Source organism: Phascolarctos cinereus, unplaced genomic scaffold, assembly GCF_003287225.1.
Source record: "Phascolarctos cinereus isolate Bilbo 61053 unplaced genomic scaffold, phaCin_HiC Scaffold_2;HRSCAF=192, whole genome shotgun sequence".
Classification (NCBI taxonomy): domain Eukaryota; kingdom Metazoa; phylum Chordata; class Mammalia; order Diprotodontia; family Phascolarctidae; genus Phascolarctos; species Phascolarctos cinereus.
This window is the reverse complement of record NW_027555625.1, coordinates 17,064,509-17,083,655: the sequence shown is the minus strand read 5'-3', so window position 1 is coordinate 17,083,655 and position 19,147 is coordinate 17,064,509. Positions and strand designations below refer to the sequence as shown.

At 41.0% G+C, this 19,147-nt stretch overlaps 1 protein-coding gene across 3 annotated transcripts in view; it reads right to left on the bottom strand.

The window, feature by feature from the left end:
* Positions 1 to 3,345: 3,345 nt before the first annotated feature.
* ADRA1A (adrenoceptor alpha 1A) overlaps positions 3,346 to 19,147 on the bottom strand; it is a 120,770-nt gene continuing 104,968 nt past the window's right edge. Inside the window, exons 3-4 of one of the 3 annotated variants that reach the window (XR_013484415.1) lie at positions 11,303 to 18,201; positions 3,346 to 11,150 (exon numbers count right to left, since the gene is read on the bottom strand). Coding sequence is in view for 2 of the 3 variants with exons in the window: in XM_021007717.2 (XP_020863376.1) it covers positions 17,687 to 18,201 (515 nt within the window). In the remaining variant the exon portion in view is untranslated. Of the gene's footprint in view, positions 18,202 to 19,147 lie in introns of all 3 variants that reach the window. The other 2 variants (XM_021007718.2, XM_021007717.2) reach the window with 2 other exon arrangements.

Genomic DNA, 19,147 nt, shown 5'->3' with positions numbered 1-19,147 from the left:
CTCAAGTCTGGTGTTTGAGTCTGAGTAAGTACCTTAACTTCCCAGTGACCACAGACAATTATTTAAGCCTACATATTGTCAAACCAGTCTTCATTAGTGAAGGGTTTCCATACTGAAATTTTCCCACTTTGACAAAATCACAGCTCTTCACCCTTTGAACAAGCTGTATTGCTACTCACAAGGAGCGGAGAAGAACAAGCCCATTGTATGGCCTCTGTGCCCTGAGTAGGCAACACGCAGTAGAGGGATTATATTTATGTTCTGGTGGAAGGGCAGCTAGATGACACAGTAGATAGAGTGCCAGCCCTGGAGTCAGGAAGACTCATCTTCTTGTCTTGGTGATTAATTGGACCTCCATTTTATTCCAATCAGGATTAATCAGTTTGATATAATTCCATAGGAGTGGTGATTATAAGTTCTGATATTAGGCCCTAGAGCAGACTGTAAGTTCATTTGCCTAATCACAGGACACTAATTAGACGTCCTGCACTCTTGTTTTTCCTTGTTATGGTGCCCAAGCCCAGAGTGGTGGAGGTTACTCAATTACATAGAAAGTCCCCCAGCTATTTTTGTTGCCCTTCCCTCCCTCATCATCCCTCCAAACATGGGGAGATGACTATGAACCCTTGACTAACAAGTGGCCCTGGTTGCCAGGGCTTGCCTTTCTACTAGTCCATGAATGTGCTCATCAGTACCTCCCAAAAGGTCAAGATAGGTCTGTCAAGGTCTGCTCGTTGGCCTGTTTGTCAACCAATGGGATTTTGTATTTTATGTAGACCCTTCTAGAGGGAAAAGAGCAAGGTCCATTAACCAATGAGATTCTGTATTTTTAATTTGCTTAATCGGTATTGTCTGGGTATCAAGCACTATAAAACTAAGGCCTTGGAGGAAGGGAGGTGTCTCAGATCGTGAGGAAGATCTGAGGTCCACTTCATCAGGGGGGTCATGGATCCTTTAATAAAGTTCCATTGACAGAGCTCTTCCTCACTGATTTTTCTAGCAGATTGGACACTGGGAATTTCCACACATGTAACACCCGAAAGTTTGCAAAGCACTTTTTTTTTTAATAATAACTCCATCAGCTAGGTAGTCAAGTGTTTTTGTCCCTATTCTAAATATGAAAAAACAGGCTTAGAGTTGTCCAGTCTCACAGTGAGTGAGTTAGTGAGAACTGGTATTTGAATCCAGATCTTCTGACTACCTGGTGGCTTTCCCATGAGGCTATGCATGTAATATAGACTAGAGGGAGGTCAAAGATGTTGGTTTTTGGACTTTACAAGTTACCTCATGTTCACACATTCAAGAAATTTTGGGAAATGTATTTCTTAAACCACAGTGATGTTTTGTATCTCTTAGGGCTCCAGCTCCTACTTGGCTCGAAACCTTAAACCCCTCCTTTTCCTTGTAGAAGTACTAGCAGGTAGTGTATTGAGTGATTGACCTGAAGTTGAGAAAGCCTGGGTTCAAATCCTGCCTAAAATATTTGTCATTAGTATGATCATGACCATTTTAACCTCTCTGAGCCTCAGTTTCCTCACCTATAACAAGGAAATAATAATAGCTCCTTCCTCCCAGGGTGGCTGTGAGAAAATAAGGTATTTAAAGTGCCTTGCAATTCTTAATTTACTATGCAAACATGTTAGGCTTAGAGACTGAAGATGATTTAAAAAATTAAAGACAGTAGAATACCTGGACTGGTGTGTGTCAGATTTCCAGAAGACTAATTCTTTGAGGAGATAAAACTACCCAACAACCTCCAATTGCAAGGCAAAGCAAAAAGTTTTATTAATCACTTACTATGTGCCAGGACTTGTACTAAGCATAGTTAAAAGAATTATAGCTTCAGATCTGAAGTAACCTCAGAGGTCATCTGATGCCACTCCTTCATTTTGCAGAGATCTGGAGTGTTGAAGTAACTGGCCCAAGGTTATATAAATAGTAAGATAGAAATTGAATCCATTGCTCTTGACTTCAAATTCAGAAGTCTTTATTCTCAAATTCAGGGTATAAAGTATGGCTCTACCATTGCTACAGATACTGATGACTCCTGCTTGGATGATTAGAATAGTGAAGGACCTTGAGTTCATACTATGTGAAGATCAATTGAATGGATTAGGGGTTAGAGGGTCACAAATTCAGAGCTGGAAGGGACCTTGGAGTCTACCTAGTCCAACCTTGTTCATTTTATAGACAAGTAAACACTCTCAGAGAGATTCATATCTTGTCTGGAGGTGAGAAGATGAGGAAGGTGGAGAGTAGGGAATGATAGCTGTGGAGAGGTTATCATTTGGAACAAAGCATAGACTTATTCTTTTTGTTAGCAGAACCAAGCGCAATGGATAGGAAATGCAAAGAAGATAATTTACGTAAAGCTGTCTTAAGAGTCCTAAGGTTAACTTGGGAATTAGTGGGTACCCTTCATTGGAAGTTTTCAAGCAAAGACTGGATGATTAATTAATGGATATATTCTAATGGAGAGCTATTTTCTGGCATGAATTAGACTAAGTGACTATTAAGTTCTCTTCCATCTCTGAAATTATGTGATTCTTCAGACGAGAATACTGTTTTGAATCCTGAAAGACAAAACCAACTTTAACTAGACAAGATTCTTTTAATACCCAGAGAATTCCAGGGCCAACCATGTAAGCTTCTTACATCAAAGGAACTTCCCCCTTTGGTGCTATCCATGGTCCTAGCATTGCCTCCGCCTGTGACTACTCTTACCATTATTAGATCGTCTGAAGCAGACAGACCACAGGCCCTCAACCTGGGGTGCACAGACCATTCATGGGCAGATTTCAGGGAGTCTGTGTACTTAGATAGGAAAAATAGATCTATATTTTCAGTAACCTCTACCTAGAATTTAGTATTACTTCAATTATGAATTAAAAATAAACCATTTTTTTTCTGAAGAGATGACAGCTTTCACCAGACTGCCAGAAGGATCAAAAACACAGAAAGAGGTTAAGGCCCCTTATATAGTGTCTCTATTTTCATTCCTATCCTCTTTGGCCACATATTCTCCATGACTGCCTTTGACCCCACTGACCTTTTGACTGCTCAACATTGCTTATTAGTTGGTTCTTTGACTTTCTCCTCAGACCTCTCTGACCATCTAGCCATGACCTGGCACATAGTAGGTGCTTAATAAATGCTTATTAAATGAGTGATTCCTTCCCTTGCCACCCTGGCAAAGCAGCAAAATGTGAGCCCTTGAGAGGAGGAACTGTTTCATTTTTGCCGTGCCCAGTGACTGGCACATAGTAGGTGCTTAGTAAGTGTCTGTGGGTAGATTGAATTTTCACAACAACGTGATTAACTCAAGCATTATAGAACTTAAAGAAAGACATTTAAAATATTTTATTAGAGGACACATTTCAATATTGAACAAGACATAAATATGTTGCCTATATTTATAGGAGTGTAAATACTTATAATTTGAACTACATCGTTCAAACAAATAGAACAACTCCCTTAAAACATGAATGAATTGCATGGTCCACAAAGTACAACTCCCCCCAATAATTTATTTGTCTGCTTATTAATATATACATTCATTTAATTCAAGAAAAATGACCAGCATGATTTTTTTCAATGTATTAAAGAAATGGATTTATAAAAATGGTATGTGGAAAATTCAGAAACATTTAAACAGGATAGTTCAAAGATACTCAGTCCATTTCACAAGAGTAAAATGTCTTAGAAGCCATTTTCAGTTTAGATGTCAATGCAGAATACTGCAGCTGATTCAAGTATACAGACATTCTTGCAAGGCAGGATGCAAGTCAAACTCATGAACAGACCTATTTGGCACACAAGCATTCAGTCTGTGACAGTATATACAACACAATCCACATTGCCACAATATTTAGGAAAGATATACATATATATTTCACAAAATTAAAGATCAAAAGGTACCATCCACTCAAGATATCATGTACAGAAGTGATCAAATACCCAAAGCTAGAAGAAGGTCTGGTTGAATCACATATGGTTGATACATTGGTGGAAATTTCACAGGGAATGGGGGTGGTGGTGGTGGTGGTGGTGGTGGTGGTGGTGGTGGGGCTCATTTAGCTCATTCAAGTCAAGGGTTATATTGAAAACCACTCTATCTGATGGGCAGCCCCACCACTGACCTAGATGTTCTGGTTACTACATGGAGCTTGTATCCTGGGTAACTTTTATTAGAAAACAAGCAGAGGAGGGGCAGCCAGCTGGGAAATGTGCTTAGATTCATGCTTTAAAGAGGACTGTGGCATGCTATTGAACCAGAGCTTTAATTTCACAGGGATGTAATGAACCTTTACTTGGGGTGGACCATATACCATGCTAGGAGAAATAAGCAAAAGCTTTTCAGTTCAGTTGCAAGCTGATACTAGTAAAAACCTTTCACTTCTAATTTTTTCTGAAGTGCCACTCAAGGCTTTTGACTACTTTTACACCTCACGAGCCATGATTGTTACCTTGGTGAACCCTCTAGACATAACATAGGTTGAACGTCTTTCAGATTTCAGTGCCAAAGTTTAAGCACTTCTTGAGAAGTACAGAGATTTAATTATTACGTATAGGTAATGTTTTAAAATGGATTGAAAAACACACTACCCATTTCTTTCTTTTGGAAATCCCTTCTTAGTTACTGTTGTTTTAAAAATAACACAGCATTGTAGAGTACAATACTGGCTTGTTAGTGCTCACAAAACATTTGCTCACGGTTATGAATTAGTTGCCTCATGCACAGTGAAAGTTTTGTTTATTTACATGATGTTATCAGAAAAAAAACCTGAATTACTTTTTTTTCTGTATAAATACCAGTGAAGAAGAAAGACTTCTGAGGCCCACTCTTTCCAATGGCATAAATTAAAAGGGCCCAGGTTTGTCATCCACTGGCCCCTTAAAGGTTCAGCCTTGGGTAAAAGGTGAAGGGAAAAGGAGGGAGAGATGTGCGTGCACAGGGGAAGAACTGGTGATAGAGCTAGTTTACTGTGCCAAGCCCTGGGGCTTAGAGGCAGCCATTTGTCATGGCAGTTTTCCTTGGCAGGTATTGGTGTTTCTGTGGTTACATTTCTTGGATCTGTGAATTTTGTTCTTTCTTTCTTTGGAGATGTTTGCAGTGGAGGGGCATTGAGGAGACCGGTAGTTAGAAAGTTAGAATCTGGGTGGTGGGAAGGAAAGTTGTGTAACCATGAGAACACAACAGAGAGAGACTGTTACACTGAGCTGGGTCTCCAAGAATGTGAACAATTAGGTCCTGAAACCTGTTCTTGGCTTTCTCATGTTTGTTTTTGCAAGTGCTTATTAACTCATTCACTTAGACTTGGGCCAAAAGGCAAATCAGGACAATGGGCATGGGATGGGACCCAAAGCAAAGTTTCCTTTTAAAAAGAGAGCCTTCACTTGAAAGTCAGATGGCACATAGAGCCAGAGCTGGAAGGGCCCACAGAGGACAGTGAGCTGAACCCCCTCATTTTAGAGTTGAGCAGAATAAGGCTTCTTGAGGTTCACTGACTTGCCTCAGGTTATAGAGCTAGTGATCAGCCATGCCAAGACACCCCTCTTTTTACTCTACTGCACTGCATCTCCTGATGTGACAATTTTTTTCAATTTAATGGTGCTTAACAAGCATTTATTAAGCACCTACTGGGTGCAGAATACTGTGCTAGGACTAGGGGAGATATAGAGTTGAGATTCAGTTAAATTCAATAAGTAATTCAATTAAACATCTACTATGCATCAGGTGCTGTATTAGACTGGAGGTAACAAAGGCAAAAATAAAATAGTCCCTGCCCTCAAGGAGCTTACATCATACTGGGAGAAGACAAGAAGCATACAGATCAATCAATCAATTCAATATAACCATAAGTTTAGTACAACTGAGGAGGTTGGTGGCAGAGGTGCTATTCCGTATGAACCTTGCTATGAGCTATTAGCTCCAAGAAGCATAGATGAAGAGGGAGAGCATTCCATGCATGGAAAACTGACTGATGCAAAGACACAGAGGGAGGAAATGAAATGTTGTATATTGGCAACAGCAAATAAACTAGTTTTGCTGGCATAATAATAGCACAGAATCCCTTTTGCTCAAATTGACAAATGAATGAACTCAATTTTATGGGGATAGTTTCTTGATATGAGCTTGAGAAATCATCAACACTAAATGAGATTCATCTCTTTTGTCCCCCCCATGACAGAGGAAGTGGGTTGCCTTCATTCTGAGATGATAGCTGTGTGACCTTGGGAAAGTTATTTGACCTTCTGGGCTTCAATTCATCAGATGTAAAATGAGGGAGGTGAGCAGGATGACCTCTGAGATCTCTTCTCGATCTGAACCTCTGAGCTCATAAGGTATACCAGACTTTATGAAATAGGCATTTTCTTGTAAAGCTCTGCGTATACTTGACCTCACAGTGGTCCAGAAAACTGAACTATAGTTGTGGTAGGGATACCAATCACCTTTGGTAGAGTGAGTTTCCTTATAGGATACCAGTGAAATTGCAGGTCTAGTGAAAACAAAATAGCTCTATAAAAGTAGAATTCTTCTTCACTTTCTTTTTGTGAGGTTGGGGAAATCAAATACTCTTAAAATTTATACTTTGTGCTTTAGTTCACCGTGAGGTATCAAGTTATATTTCTAGATTATTAATATATACATTCTAGATTAGACTAGAGGGAATCTGAGTGGAACAAATATTTGTCCCTTTATAGAAACTGAAGAACCCTTTCATGAAGTAGGCAATTCATATTCACATGATATAGATGAGCCCAGTCATTTATAATGGAAGAACAAAGTGGATGAAAAGTGCATGTTGGTTAGATGACAACAGCCAGTTGTCATTGAGTCAGTTCATTAGTGATTCTATGTTGGCTAGTCATTTCAGGTGGATAATGATGTGGGCCTACAACAGAATTACAGGGAACTTGGGAAACTGTGCAGGGCTTTCTAGGATGAACAAAAGTCTGTGTTTTAATGCCAAGATTTTTTGGAGATGTCATGTGGCTACAAATAATAGAAGACCATGATCTCAGAAGAACCACATAAAATCTCTCACTCTCTCATTTATCTGTGTTTGTTAGTTCAAATCTGGGTATGCTGGTTTTTCTTAAGGTAAGGTAAATCTGTATTCATTCAGGTCCCAAATCAATCAATTCATCAATATTCATTTATTAAGTACCTATCATATGCCAGGCACTAGAGTGCTGAAGATACAAATACAAAGAATGGAACAATCCCTACTCACGAGTGGCTTACATTCATAATTAAGTACATTCATATAGATTTAGAACTGGGGGGACTTTGTAGATCATGTAGTCCAATCTCCTCATTTTAAAGGCAAGGAAACTAAGGCCCAGAGAGTGGAAAGGACTTGTCCAAGATCCTCGGGCTCCCAGTCTTGCTCTCTTATTTCTATTTCACCCAAAGAGTTGAATTTTCTTATTTTTCGCTGTTACCAAACATTCCCAATAAAATCCTGCAACACACCAGTAGCTTTCTTCCTAGAAAACCAAAAGATGGTTGATATGGATAGAGTATGTTCAAGCAAGGCTGAATAAGAACACGAACTCCATATCCAAAACTTACTCAGGGCTTAAACCAAGTTTAAGACCCAAAGCTAGGAGCAGGCTATATGGAAAAGGTTGGGGCAAGAAGGTAACTATAGCCTAGGAAGGTGATTGAATGGCCATAGTCAGATTGGACCATAATGGGCTAAATCTTGGGGTATGGCCATCCTTACGTCATACCATTGCTTGCATAAATTTTGGAGCTAAGTGGTATAGTGAATAGAGTGCTAGACCCGGAATCCAGAAGACCTGAATTGAAATCTTGCCTCAGACACTAACTGATTGTGTAGTCCTGGAGAAGTCACTCTCTCTGGTCTTAGACTCCTCATCTATAAAAGGACGGGCTTGGCCTGATGTCCTCTATGGCCTTCCAGTTCTAAATGGTCTTCTAGTTCTAGATCTATGGTCCTACAAATCCTGTCTCAGATACATAATATGTGTGTGACCCTGGTGGTCATATTACCTCTCTGGGCCTCAGTTTTCTCATCTGTAAAATGAAAGAGTTGCACTCATGTCCCCTGTGGTCCCCTTTATCTCTAAATTGATTGTCTTATGACTTTATGATCTAGAAATCAAATGAAGAAACCTGAAGTTAGAATTGAGGTCCTGACACATGTAGCCCATAAGACTGTTCTCTCTTAGCTTGTGTCGATTTGAGTCTGATTAACTACAGAGCCTCCAGAGGAGGGAAACCCAGATGATGAAACATCTAGAGACCAAGACACATGAGCATCCCTTGAGAGAACTAGGGATAGTTAGACTTGACCACTGTCTTCAAGCATTTTAAGAAGTGTTGTGTTTCAGAAGGACTAGACTTATTCTGCTTGGCCCCAGATGGTAGAAATAGGAGCAATGAGGAGAAGCTTCAGACAGGAAGGATTTAGCTTGATATCAGGAAAATCAGAGATTTCTAAAAGTGAAGTGCGTGTGTGTGTGTGTGTGTGTGTGTGTGTGTGTGTGTGTGTGTGCGCGCGCGCATGCGTGCGCAGTGTGTAGTGTGTTCTCCATCTCTGGAAGTCTTAGAAAAAGGCTGATGCCAATCTGTCAGGTATATTCTCCATGACGTTCTTTTTCAGGTATGGATTGGACCTCATGTCCACTGACATGTTTTCTAACTTTGAGATTCAGTGATTCTGGGACTTAGATGAATACATTATGATTGAAATAAATATTTTTGTTCTTTCTGATCCCTCACCATCACTGCTCCCCTGCCTCTGTTTGATCAGTCACAAAATCCTCCTTATGCTGCATCTCCAGCCCCTCCTCTCCACACCTGATGCCACCACCCTAGTACAGCACTTTTCATGGACTAGAAACTTAGCCCTCTTTCCATAGTGTCTCCATTACATTATCCTTTGCCTTATGTCTAAAATAATTTCCCTAAGGTACATGAGTGATCTTATCACTCTCCAGCTCAAAAACCTTCAGCATAACATATGAATTCCTTAGCTTGCCATTCCAAACGCACTATAATCAGACATCATCCTATATTCTCAGGCTTACCTCCCACTTCTCTGCTTCATGTCCTAGGAAAATTGGACTGCTGCCTGTTCCTTGAACTTACATTCCCCATCTTGCTTCTGTGGATTCCCCATGGCTAGACTAGATTCCACTCTTCACCTCTGCCTCTCAGAATCAATAGCTCTTCTAGGCTCATCTTTGGTATCCCTGAAGCCTTCCCAGAACAATTCCTCCTGACCTCTCTTCTTCCTCAAATGCCTTCTATTTCCTTATCTGTCCATCTGTTGCATTGCCACTTCCACACACCAGCAGAATTTGAGCTTCTGGAAGGCAGGAGTGTTTCAGTCAATCAACAGGCATTTCTTAAGCACTTACTCTGGGCCAGGCACTGATAAAGAAAGTCAAAAACAGGAAGGTCCCTGTTCTCAAGGAGCTCACATCCTAATGAGGAAGACACCATTCAAATGATTGTTTCAGGTTGGTTTTTTTGCCTTGGCATCCTCAGTGTTTATCACAGAGCTTTGCATATAGTAGGCAATGAATAAAACTCAATGAATAAAAGAATGGCTTTTAAGGTGATTGTGCTAATATATCAGAAAAATTAGCTCTTTTGATGGAAGTAAAGAGGAGGAAATAGGGCAAAAGAGGGCAGGGCAGAATAGGAGAAAATTCTGTGAAGTGATAAAGAAATGTGCTCAGAAAGTACCCAATCACTGAATGGTAGACGCGGGGTGATAGACCAGCCTGGCATGCAGTAATACCGGGGATGGAGGGGGGAACTGGGAATTTCTGCAGAGTAAATGGATTGTCTTGCAGTTAAGGAAATGAGGAGATTGGCTACAAATAGGAATTGACCCTCAAACTTTGGGCCCAGTCACTAACCAGAGGGCCAGGCTCTTCCCCTATCTTGGCCTGAGTTCTGTCCTACCCAAAATGAGGAGGTTATATTTTACCAACTCTGAAGTCATTCTAAGCTCTGACATGCTGTGTTTCTGTGAATCTCTGTTCCCACTGCCCTTCAACACCTTGCTCAAGTCACTTGATGCCTCAGTTTCTTCATTTGTAAAAGGAGGAAAAACGAACTAGATGGCCTGCCTCTGAAGTTCCTCGCAACTCTAGATCTGCTTTCCTATGAACTAGGGAAACACATGAAAATAATGGCTAAAGCCTTACCATAATGAGCTCAGGGCATCAAGGTTTTCCACCTTTTCCTCTGCTTTCACAGACCCAAATTTACTTAAGTTCTTCACTCTATTGTATTGGGTTGAATTGTACCATGCTGTTATGTAGTAATTGATTTGTATAATTTTAATGGCTCACTAATACTCCAGCACAGTAAGATAATAGGTCCGTGGATTTAGAACCACAAGATATCTTAGTGGTCCTATAGTGCAATGTCCTTATCTTACAGTTGAGGAAACCTAACTTCAGAGAGTTTGCCCAAAGCCACCCAGATAGTAAGTGGCTGAGCTGAGGGTGGAATCCAGACACGCTCTCTCCCTAGCTAGCATTCTTTCTTCTGTTCCATGGTGTCTAGGTTCAAAATCCTGGTTCTGCCTCTTATTACATACATGGCCTTTGGCCATACAGGGTGAAATCCCTTTACCTTTGAGGGACTCAGTTTCCTTAACTGTAAATGATGAGGTTAGCCTAGATGACCACTGGGTTCTAAATCTATGAACCTATCATCTTTTCGTTTCCCAGGTATAGTTTATGTTTAGTCCTGGACTGTTTTTTGGATTCCTGTTAGATGTGCCTCATTCTTTGTCTAACCTAGTGACAATTCCCATTACTTGTCAATACACAACATGACACAAGATGAACAGCAGAAAGACTGAGCATGCTATAATGAAAGAATTGTTTGTCTCTCTCACTGATCTCCCCACCAGTCCTGATATGAGAGGCAGAGAAAATATAATTAAGCTATTCCACTTCGAACAAGTGCTGGTAGATGGAGGTGCATGTGAGAAAACAAAAAGCCTTCTTTGCTGGCCACTTTATCAAATACCTAATTTGGTATGGAGTACCAGTTATCCATGCTTCAGTGGTAGAGAATATTGGAGGACAGCTTCCCTGTGTTGTGTAGGCAAGGCTTTTTGTATGATGGCCATCCCTTACCAATTGGGCTCCTGGGAACATGAAGAGGAGAAAGGTGAGCTGAGCATTTGCAGACAGCTTGAGTGTCCTCTGTAGGAAGCTTAACTCAGTTACTGGGTCCCTCTGTGGCCTCTGGCTCTTTCCACCCCCATCAGCAAAAATGCAAACTGTGATCTCCACTCACCCATCTCGCAGAGGCTCTGGAGGGCCATAGGCTCATGGCCAGCATTGTTTATGAAGATGGTGGGAGTCAAAGCAGGCTGAGATCAGCCTTGCTCCATGACCAAGTTTGTGGGCAAGGAACAGATGCATAGAGTGTCGTCAATGGCTCCGGCTGGAGCTGTTTGAAGGTGTTTTCAGGGTTAAAAGTCCTAGTGGTATGAAAAGAGATTACAATAAGTGAGCACCAAGATCTTCACCAGCACCTGCTCTTCAGTTGCTCTAGTGGGATTTCCAAAGGAGAATTTTGCTTATCATAGAATATTATCCTCTCTGCAGTGGGACTCCCTTTAATGACACCTAATTAAGTATAGTTTTCATGTAGCCAAGAGAGCATCATTTTCACAGAGGAAGGGTTTTGAGCAGAAGTAGCCCCAAAAGCAATTGAAGAGTGTCTGCAGAGTTTTGATTAAGAATGAATGTGATTAGACACTGGGGAATAAATAAATCATTGACTCAGACAAACAGCTGGTGAAATATTGCCATGCTCAGATGGAGAACCTCTGCTCCTAAGACCAGTGGGTCAAAATAGCTGTATGATGTTAATCTTGATACAGAGGGGAAAAGTATGGGTGCTTGGTAGTCACAACTGAAACGATCCCAACTAAGACACCATCATCTAGGCAAGGAAGTTCAAGAGAAGCAAGTGTGAGGTGAAACATAGAATCTCAGAATTGGAAAGGACCTTAGAGGTCATCTGATCCAACCTGTACTGAAGCAAGAATTTCCTGACAAGATTTCTGGTTAGTGTTATCCAATTAGGAGCAACCTACCACCTCCGGGATCACCCACTCCACTTTTGGGTAGCTTGAATTGTTAGCAGGTTTTCAAATCTAAACCTCTCTGTCTGCAAGCTCTATTCATTGCTCTAGCTTTGCCCTCATGGGTGAAACAGAAAAGGCTAACTCCCTCTTCTAATTGAGTATATTGAGTAGTTACCATTTCCAATAATGTCATTTACAGACCATAATCTCTATGTCCTCTCTACCAATCTACCATGTCCTCTCCCATTAGAGTCTAAAATCCTTGAGGGTAGGGACTGTTTCAATTTATCCTTGCCTCCTCAGAGACCAGTGCAGTGCCTAGTTTATAGTAGTTAACTCAGTAAATATTTGTTGAATTGATTTGAATTGATCTGAATTTGTCCTCCTAGACAGGGCCAAATCTCATCCCATTCCACCAACTCTTGGAAACATGGAATGAAATCGAGGAGAAGAAATTTTGAATTTTTTCCTAACTAAACCAATTCTTTTCTCAACTCTAATGTCACAGAATACAATCCTGGTGCTGTGGGTGTCAAGATTGTTTAGAAGTTAATTGTGAAAACACAAACAAAAAGATTTGGGGGGGTAATTTTAAGCCCTGAAAAAAAATCATAACACAGGTACTATTTGTTCATGTCTTCTGGGACCGAACTCATCCAAAGGCATGGTTTTGGTGGTTTAATGTTTTAGGTGGGTATTCACACACATCAGCTGTGGTCTTCAGGTAGGAGTAGTCTTAGATATAAGAAAATGAGCAAAAGGTTCCTATGGAAGCTCAAGTGTTGACAGTAAGCCAAATATTCACTTTCCGAGGCTCTTCACACCTCCTTATCACCAGAACAAGATAAGTCTCTGTCCAATTTGAGGTAGGCATTTTGCACACCCAAATGATCCCTAGTCCTGTGAGTTTGGTCCTTCCCATTAGTTGTGCTGACTTCTAGGGATATACAGCCACTTCAATGTTCCTACTTTAATACATTCAAGAAGCCTTTTCAATCCCAATCATTCTGGACAAATTCTCCAAACTAAAAATAGAGGCAGTAAACATGAGACAGAAAGGATCTAACCATGACCGTCATTTACTTAAAACAGAAAACGCCAAGGCTTGGTGCCAACATATAATGATTTCAGACAGTGTGGCATGCTCTGAGTTGTAGGGAGTGATTTGATTGATTGGTTAAAAAGCTAACTGAAGTTGCCAATCTTTCCTTTTGTAACTCTAAATAGTAAACTTGAGATGATATTGTCAAAATTTTAAATCGACAATTGCATTTAATTTTATGACCAATTTCATGCTATGGGAAAATGTCAGAGTATAATTCTTAGGTTCTAGAGAATGGGAATGGAGATGAGGCCTAAGGTATTTAGGGATGTTTGACATTGCAATAGTCATTATCGTTGATGTCAGATGACTGGACAATTTTCTGGTTGGTTAATTGCACTAGAATATTAACATTAAGTCTCCACCATGTTTTTGTTTGTTTGTTTGTTTGTTTTGTTTTGTTTTTGTTTTATTTGGCTAGTTGATAAAGAAGGATTTGGAAATAGAATGACCTGCATTCGAATACTGCTCTAGTCACTAGTTGTGTGATCCTAGGGAAAGCTATTTAATTTTTCTCAGCTTCAGTATCCTAATCTGTAAAATGTACATAATAAACACACCTACATCACAGGGTTGTTGGGAGGATTGAATGAGATAACATATGAAGTGCTTTGCAAACCTTAAAGCATGATATAAATGCTAGCTATTATTATTAAGGGTTTCTTATCCATAAATGAGGATTAGAGATACTTAACTTCAAGGTGCTCAGAGATCTTCTCTCAAAAGACATCATCCATTTCAGGGGGACCAGATACTACTATTCTTCCCAAGAGGCTGATATTCTTGTAGGTGATGGTAAGATGGGGGAGTCCTGTTTAGACATTTCAACTTAGATGAAAGCAGTCCCATCCAATTCAGATAAATTCATGAAGACTTTAATTGAAGGATGACAGGAAAGTCCATAGGAACATGAAGTTAGAGCTGGGAGGTATTTTAGAGGCAGAATCCAACCTCATCATTTTACAGATAAGGAAACTGAGATAAGGAGAGGTTAAGTTACTTGCCCAAGGTCACACAGACATTAAGTGGAGCAATTGGATGTTGAAGCCAAATCTTGTGCTTCAAATCCAGTTTATTTTTCCCTCCTGAATCATTATGAACTCTTTAAGTTTTGACTTGTCAGACATGACAGGACCCCTATTATCCTGTGTAACTGCTTTAGAATTAATGAAAGTTATAGAACTATAGTATCATAGAGCCATAGATCTGGAGCTAAAAGTGACCACAGAGGCCCTCAGGTGAGACCTTTTTTGACAGAAGAAAAGCCTGAAATTTAGAGAGAGGAAGGGATTTGCTCATAAGGGAAGACACAATTCAGGATGTTCAGCCACCATTCAAACCTGGTCTGAGTACAAGGCAGAATGCTCATTATACCAACAAGAGTGAGGACATATACAGGAAAAGCCTTTTCTCTGGAGAAGCTGGTGAACACTTTCAGTAAAGGAATGGGACAAAATCCCCCAATGCTTCCCAACTGTGCAAAAATTGCCTGCAAAAACTCTTGATTGATTCACATTAAACATTCTTTATTGCAATGTGGGAGGTGGTGACCTCAAACTACAGCATCATTGCCAGGATTGCAAGAATGGAAACAGAAGTGTAGCTTGCACTTCTTCTGGGGGCTCAATAAATGCTGTGCCTTAGCTAGGGTGAGGTGATCAGGGCTGTGCCCCAGGGACTCATAATTTTGAGCAGTGGCATCAAACAGAAGTAGAAATGGGGCCACTCAAACCGTACATAAGGATCCCTGTGGGCTGCATGTTGACTTAGAAAACCACATATTAATGTCTCAGTTGTATTGTATTTTTATTTATTTTGTTAAATATTTCCCAGTCACATTTTAATTACATCTGGTTGGTGCTTCACTTAGCAGTGTTGACACCTTTGATTTAGAGGATGCTGATAGCACTCATGATCCTTCAAGACCACTGAAACCACTGAGTTTAGCACCTAGTTAGCAAGAGTAATAGGTTAGGATGGGAAAGTACAAGGTGTCACCCCCACCGTGTCCACTACATTTGCCCTGGGTGCCAATTCCTAGTTATGTCTCTGCTTGCTAAACACTTTGAAAATGTTAAAGGAAAGGTGTTAGGCCAAGGGAAGAAAGGTACCATGGAAATGGTCCAGCGGCTATCTGCTGAGCATTGACATCACTGATCTGGCAAGAAAAGACACGTGTGATTTGGAACTGACTCCTGCCACACACTGCTGATGTATTGGATAGGCTAAGCCTCATGCATTATGCAATAAAGGTAATGGATATTGAAGTCCCGATGTGCCTGGAAGGTTGACCAGCCCTTCATTTGCTCATAAATGAGTTCCTGAAGTAGCAAGTGATTTGTTGAGAAAGGTCTTCTTGGCGCTGGCCAAACTGAAGAGGCCGGGGAGTTATTTGGCAGCTTCAGCCTTCAGGTGCGATGAGCTCCTGAGTTTCTCATTCTCTCTCTTCCCTTCCATTCAAGGTGCTGCAAATGCCTTTTTTGCTCATCAGCTCCTCAAAATGACTTAACTGGTTTTTATAGCTAAGATGAATTTCAATTCAACAAACCCAACAGATATTCATGAAAAGATAGCAAGCCTTGATCTAGACCAGAGAAATTTAGGTGGAAGTCCTGCCTCTGACACATTGACTGTATGACTCCGTGATGGGGCTGCAGAATCGGAAAGATCTGGGCTTCAAGTCTTGTCTCTAACACCTACTGCCTGTGTGACCTGGGCAAGGAACCTTGCAGGGACCTAGGCAACTCTCTAAAACCAAGTTGCACACAGGGCTCTGACTTGCATTGTTAGAGGGAGTTTCCATGCTGGGAATCACATATATACCGATGAAATCAGGTCTAGTACCTCCATTATCCCTAGGGATAATGTTCTGGGGATACAAAACCCAAAATGAAACCTTTCCCACTTTTAAAGGGTTTATATTCTATTATGGCATAAAATAAGTAAATAAATAGAATAATTGACTTTGATATGGTGCTTTTAAGATTTGCAAAGGACTTTACACTCTCTATATTATCTCCTTTGAGCCTCACAACGCCTTGTGAAGCAAGCGCTATTTTCCTCATTTTGCAGATAGGGAAACTGAGACTCAGGGTCACATAGCTCATAAACGTCTGAAGCAGGATTCTAGCCACTGCGCCATGCTGACTTTCAAAGTAGTAACAGGAGGCAGGGTAGTAGCGAAATTCACATCCTGATAGCCCAGTAGACTGCAAGCTTCCTGCTAGCAGGAACTATCTTGTTTTCATCTTTGTACCCCACCCCCAAGAGCCTAACCCTGTACCTTGAATATAGAAGGCAGTTAATATATGTTGTTGTCGTTTTTTTTTTTTAGAATGAATGAAATCAAAGTCTGATCTTCAATAGAAGGTAAACTTCTTGAGGGTAGGCACTGTTTCATTTTTGTCTTCAAATTGACTAGGGTCTAACAGAGTGCCTGGGACATATTAAGTGCTTAATACTTGCTTGTTGAATGGAATCAAATCTCTTGGCTAAATGTGACCTTTCTTTCCTCCAGTCTCCTTATAGCACTCTGTCTACATCTCTCCTTTGACCCCATAACCCTTTAACTTGGATCTTAATTATTTGTGAGCATAGCATACCCCTTTATTAGACTGTGAGCTCCCTGATAGCAGGGCCTGTGCTCTTTTCTTTTTTGTACCCCTAACACCCAGCACATAGAAGGCTATTAACAAGTATATGATGAATTATTGAACTTTATCAGTAAAGGATTTCAGTCACCTTGTTGGCACTTTCAACACCCTTCTCTCAACCACCCCCCCAAAAAAAAAAGAAAAAAGAAAAAGAATTCTTCTCTCTTCAATTCAAGAACTCAGTAATGTCATCTCATGCTAGTCTCTGGAGACTGAGGGTTGGCATCAAAGCAAGAATCCTGAGAAAAGTAAACCTCACTCTCATATTTCCCACAACAGAGACTCAGGAAGGATCCATAGTGCTCAGGTTGAAGAACTTTCCCTCAGAGGAGAGGGAAATATGCTTAGGGATATTGAACTCCATTTTGAATGCTCTCCCTTTCCCTTTCCTGTTCTTATTCACTAAAATAGTGACTTAGGCCATCAGTAAATTCAGCCTGGAAAAAAAAAATCTCACTCCATCAAGAAATAACTCCAAACTTAGAGTGTGTGCTGAAAATATTCCCGGTGAAATCATAATCATGTATTTATAGTCTTTTGGATTGTGAAGGAAACTTTGTTTCCCATGATATTTTTCATTGGAATGACCAAAGACAAAGAGGAAGGCTCAGAGAGAAAGAGTGTTCCCAGCAAGGAAATAGTGATGGTCATCATTCTAAATCACTGGACTAGGAGATGATCTCTTGCCTCATCCTCTTTCCTCCCCGTCCCACCCTACGTGGAAGGCCATTGCCTTTGCTCCAGGAAGAGTAACTATCCAGCCTGATGAGTGGGAGATGGAATGACAAACGCCCTATTGACATCCCTCTCCCTTGGGACTGGGAAGCCCATTAGACCTCCTCCCCATTCTCACTGAGGGAAATGGTGTGGATCTTAATGGTGGGCAGTTGGCGGCTCTCTTGGATGGCTGGGCCTGAGGACCCCACGCAGCAGCAGACCCTCAGAAAGCTTTTGCTTCTCACCCGGGCTGAAGTGCAGGTAGACTGGTCATGGGACACAGTATTCTTAGCGGGCCCACTGGATGTGGAAGAGAAAAATTTCCACTCGCAGACCCCCTCTGACTTGGAGATCTTATAGAAGGTCTCCCCTGATCCCACTGGGATACGCACCAAGTCCTTGTGCTCTTCTATGGCGTGGCTGGGTGGGTTAAGGGTATAGCCAATGGCATGTTTGGTGGACTGTTTTCTTCGGAGACATTGGATTCTCAGGACATTCTGAAACGCCTTTTTAAACTCTTGACTGGAACAGGGATAGATGATGGGGTTGATGCAGCTGTTTAAGTATCCGAGCCAAAAGACTATTTTAAAAACAGTATCCGAGGGCTTAGCTTCAGGGAAGAAAGACCCTAGAATAAAACACAAATATATTCACATACATTATTTAGCTGGGGTGAAGCATAGGAGAGTAAGGTAATATGCACAAGGCTACAAAGTATGGTATGGGGCAGAAAGATCTTGGGATAAAAAAGAATGAGAAAGCTGACAGTAAATCTTATCACTGTCACTAGCAGGCTGTGTGACTCTGGGCATGTTAGTCAACCTCTCTGAGCCTTGATCACTTCATTTGTAAGATGGGGATAATAATTGTTTCACCTTTCTCACTGGGCTATTGCGAGCCCTTAAAGCACTCTTAGAAATTTGAACTATTTTTAAAAATCATGATGTATATAGTTCTGGGAAAGTCTTTCAATCTCTTTGAAGCTCAATTTCCTCATCTGTAAGATGAGAATGACAAATGCAGCATCTGCTTCACAGGGTTTTTGCACAAAGCAGGTGAGAACTGTTTGTAAAGTGTGCTGTTAAGGGCAACATGATTAATGAATGGCATCTCTGCCTTTTCCAAGTTTGCAAGTGGCTTGTCATATATTTGTAGATTATCTTTTGAAATCTTTGGAAAAAAAAATATATATCAAACCCAATCAAGAAGGAGGCCTTTAAATTTAACCTTGGGTCCAGCCAGGCTGCTCTCCTCACTCTCTCCTGAACACACCATGTTTATTTTTACATCTGGGCCTTTGCTTTCCTCCCAATGCTCAGCAAACTGCAGTGGCTCCTGGTCACACCCAGGATCAAATAGAAAACCCCTCTATTTGTTGTTCAAGGTCCTTCATAACCTAGGCCTCTTCCTTCCCCCACCATTGCAGTCTGCTTATACCGAACCACTCTTCGACCCAGTGACACTGGTCTCCTTGCTGTTCTAGGAAGAAGACACTCCTTCTCTCAACTCTGGGCATTTTCTCTGGCTGTTTCCCATGCCTGGAATGTCCTCACTCCTCATCTTCGCCTTCTGGC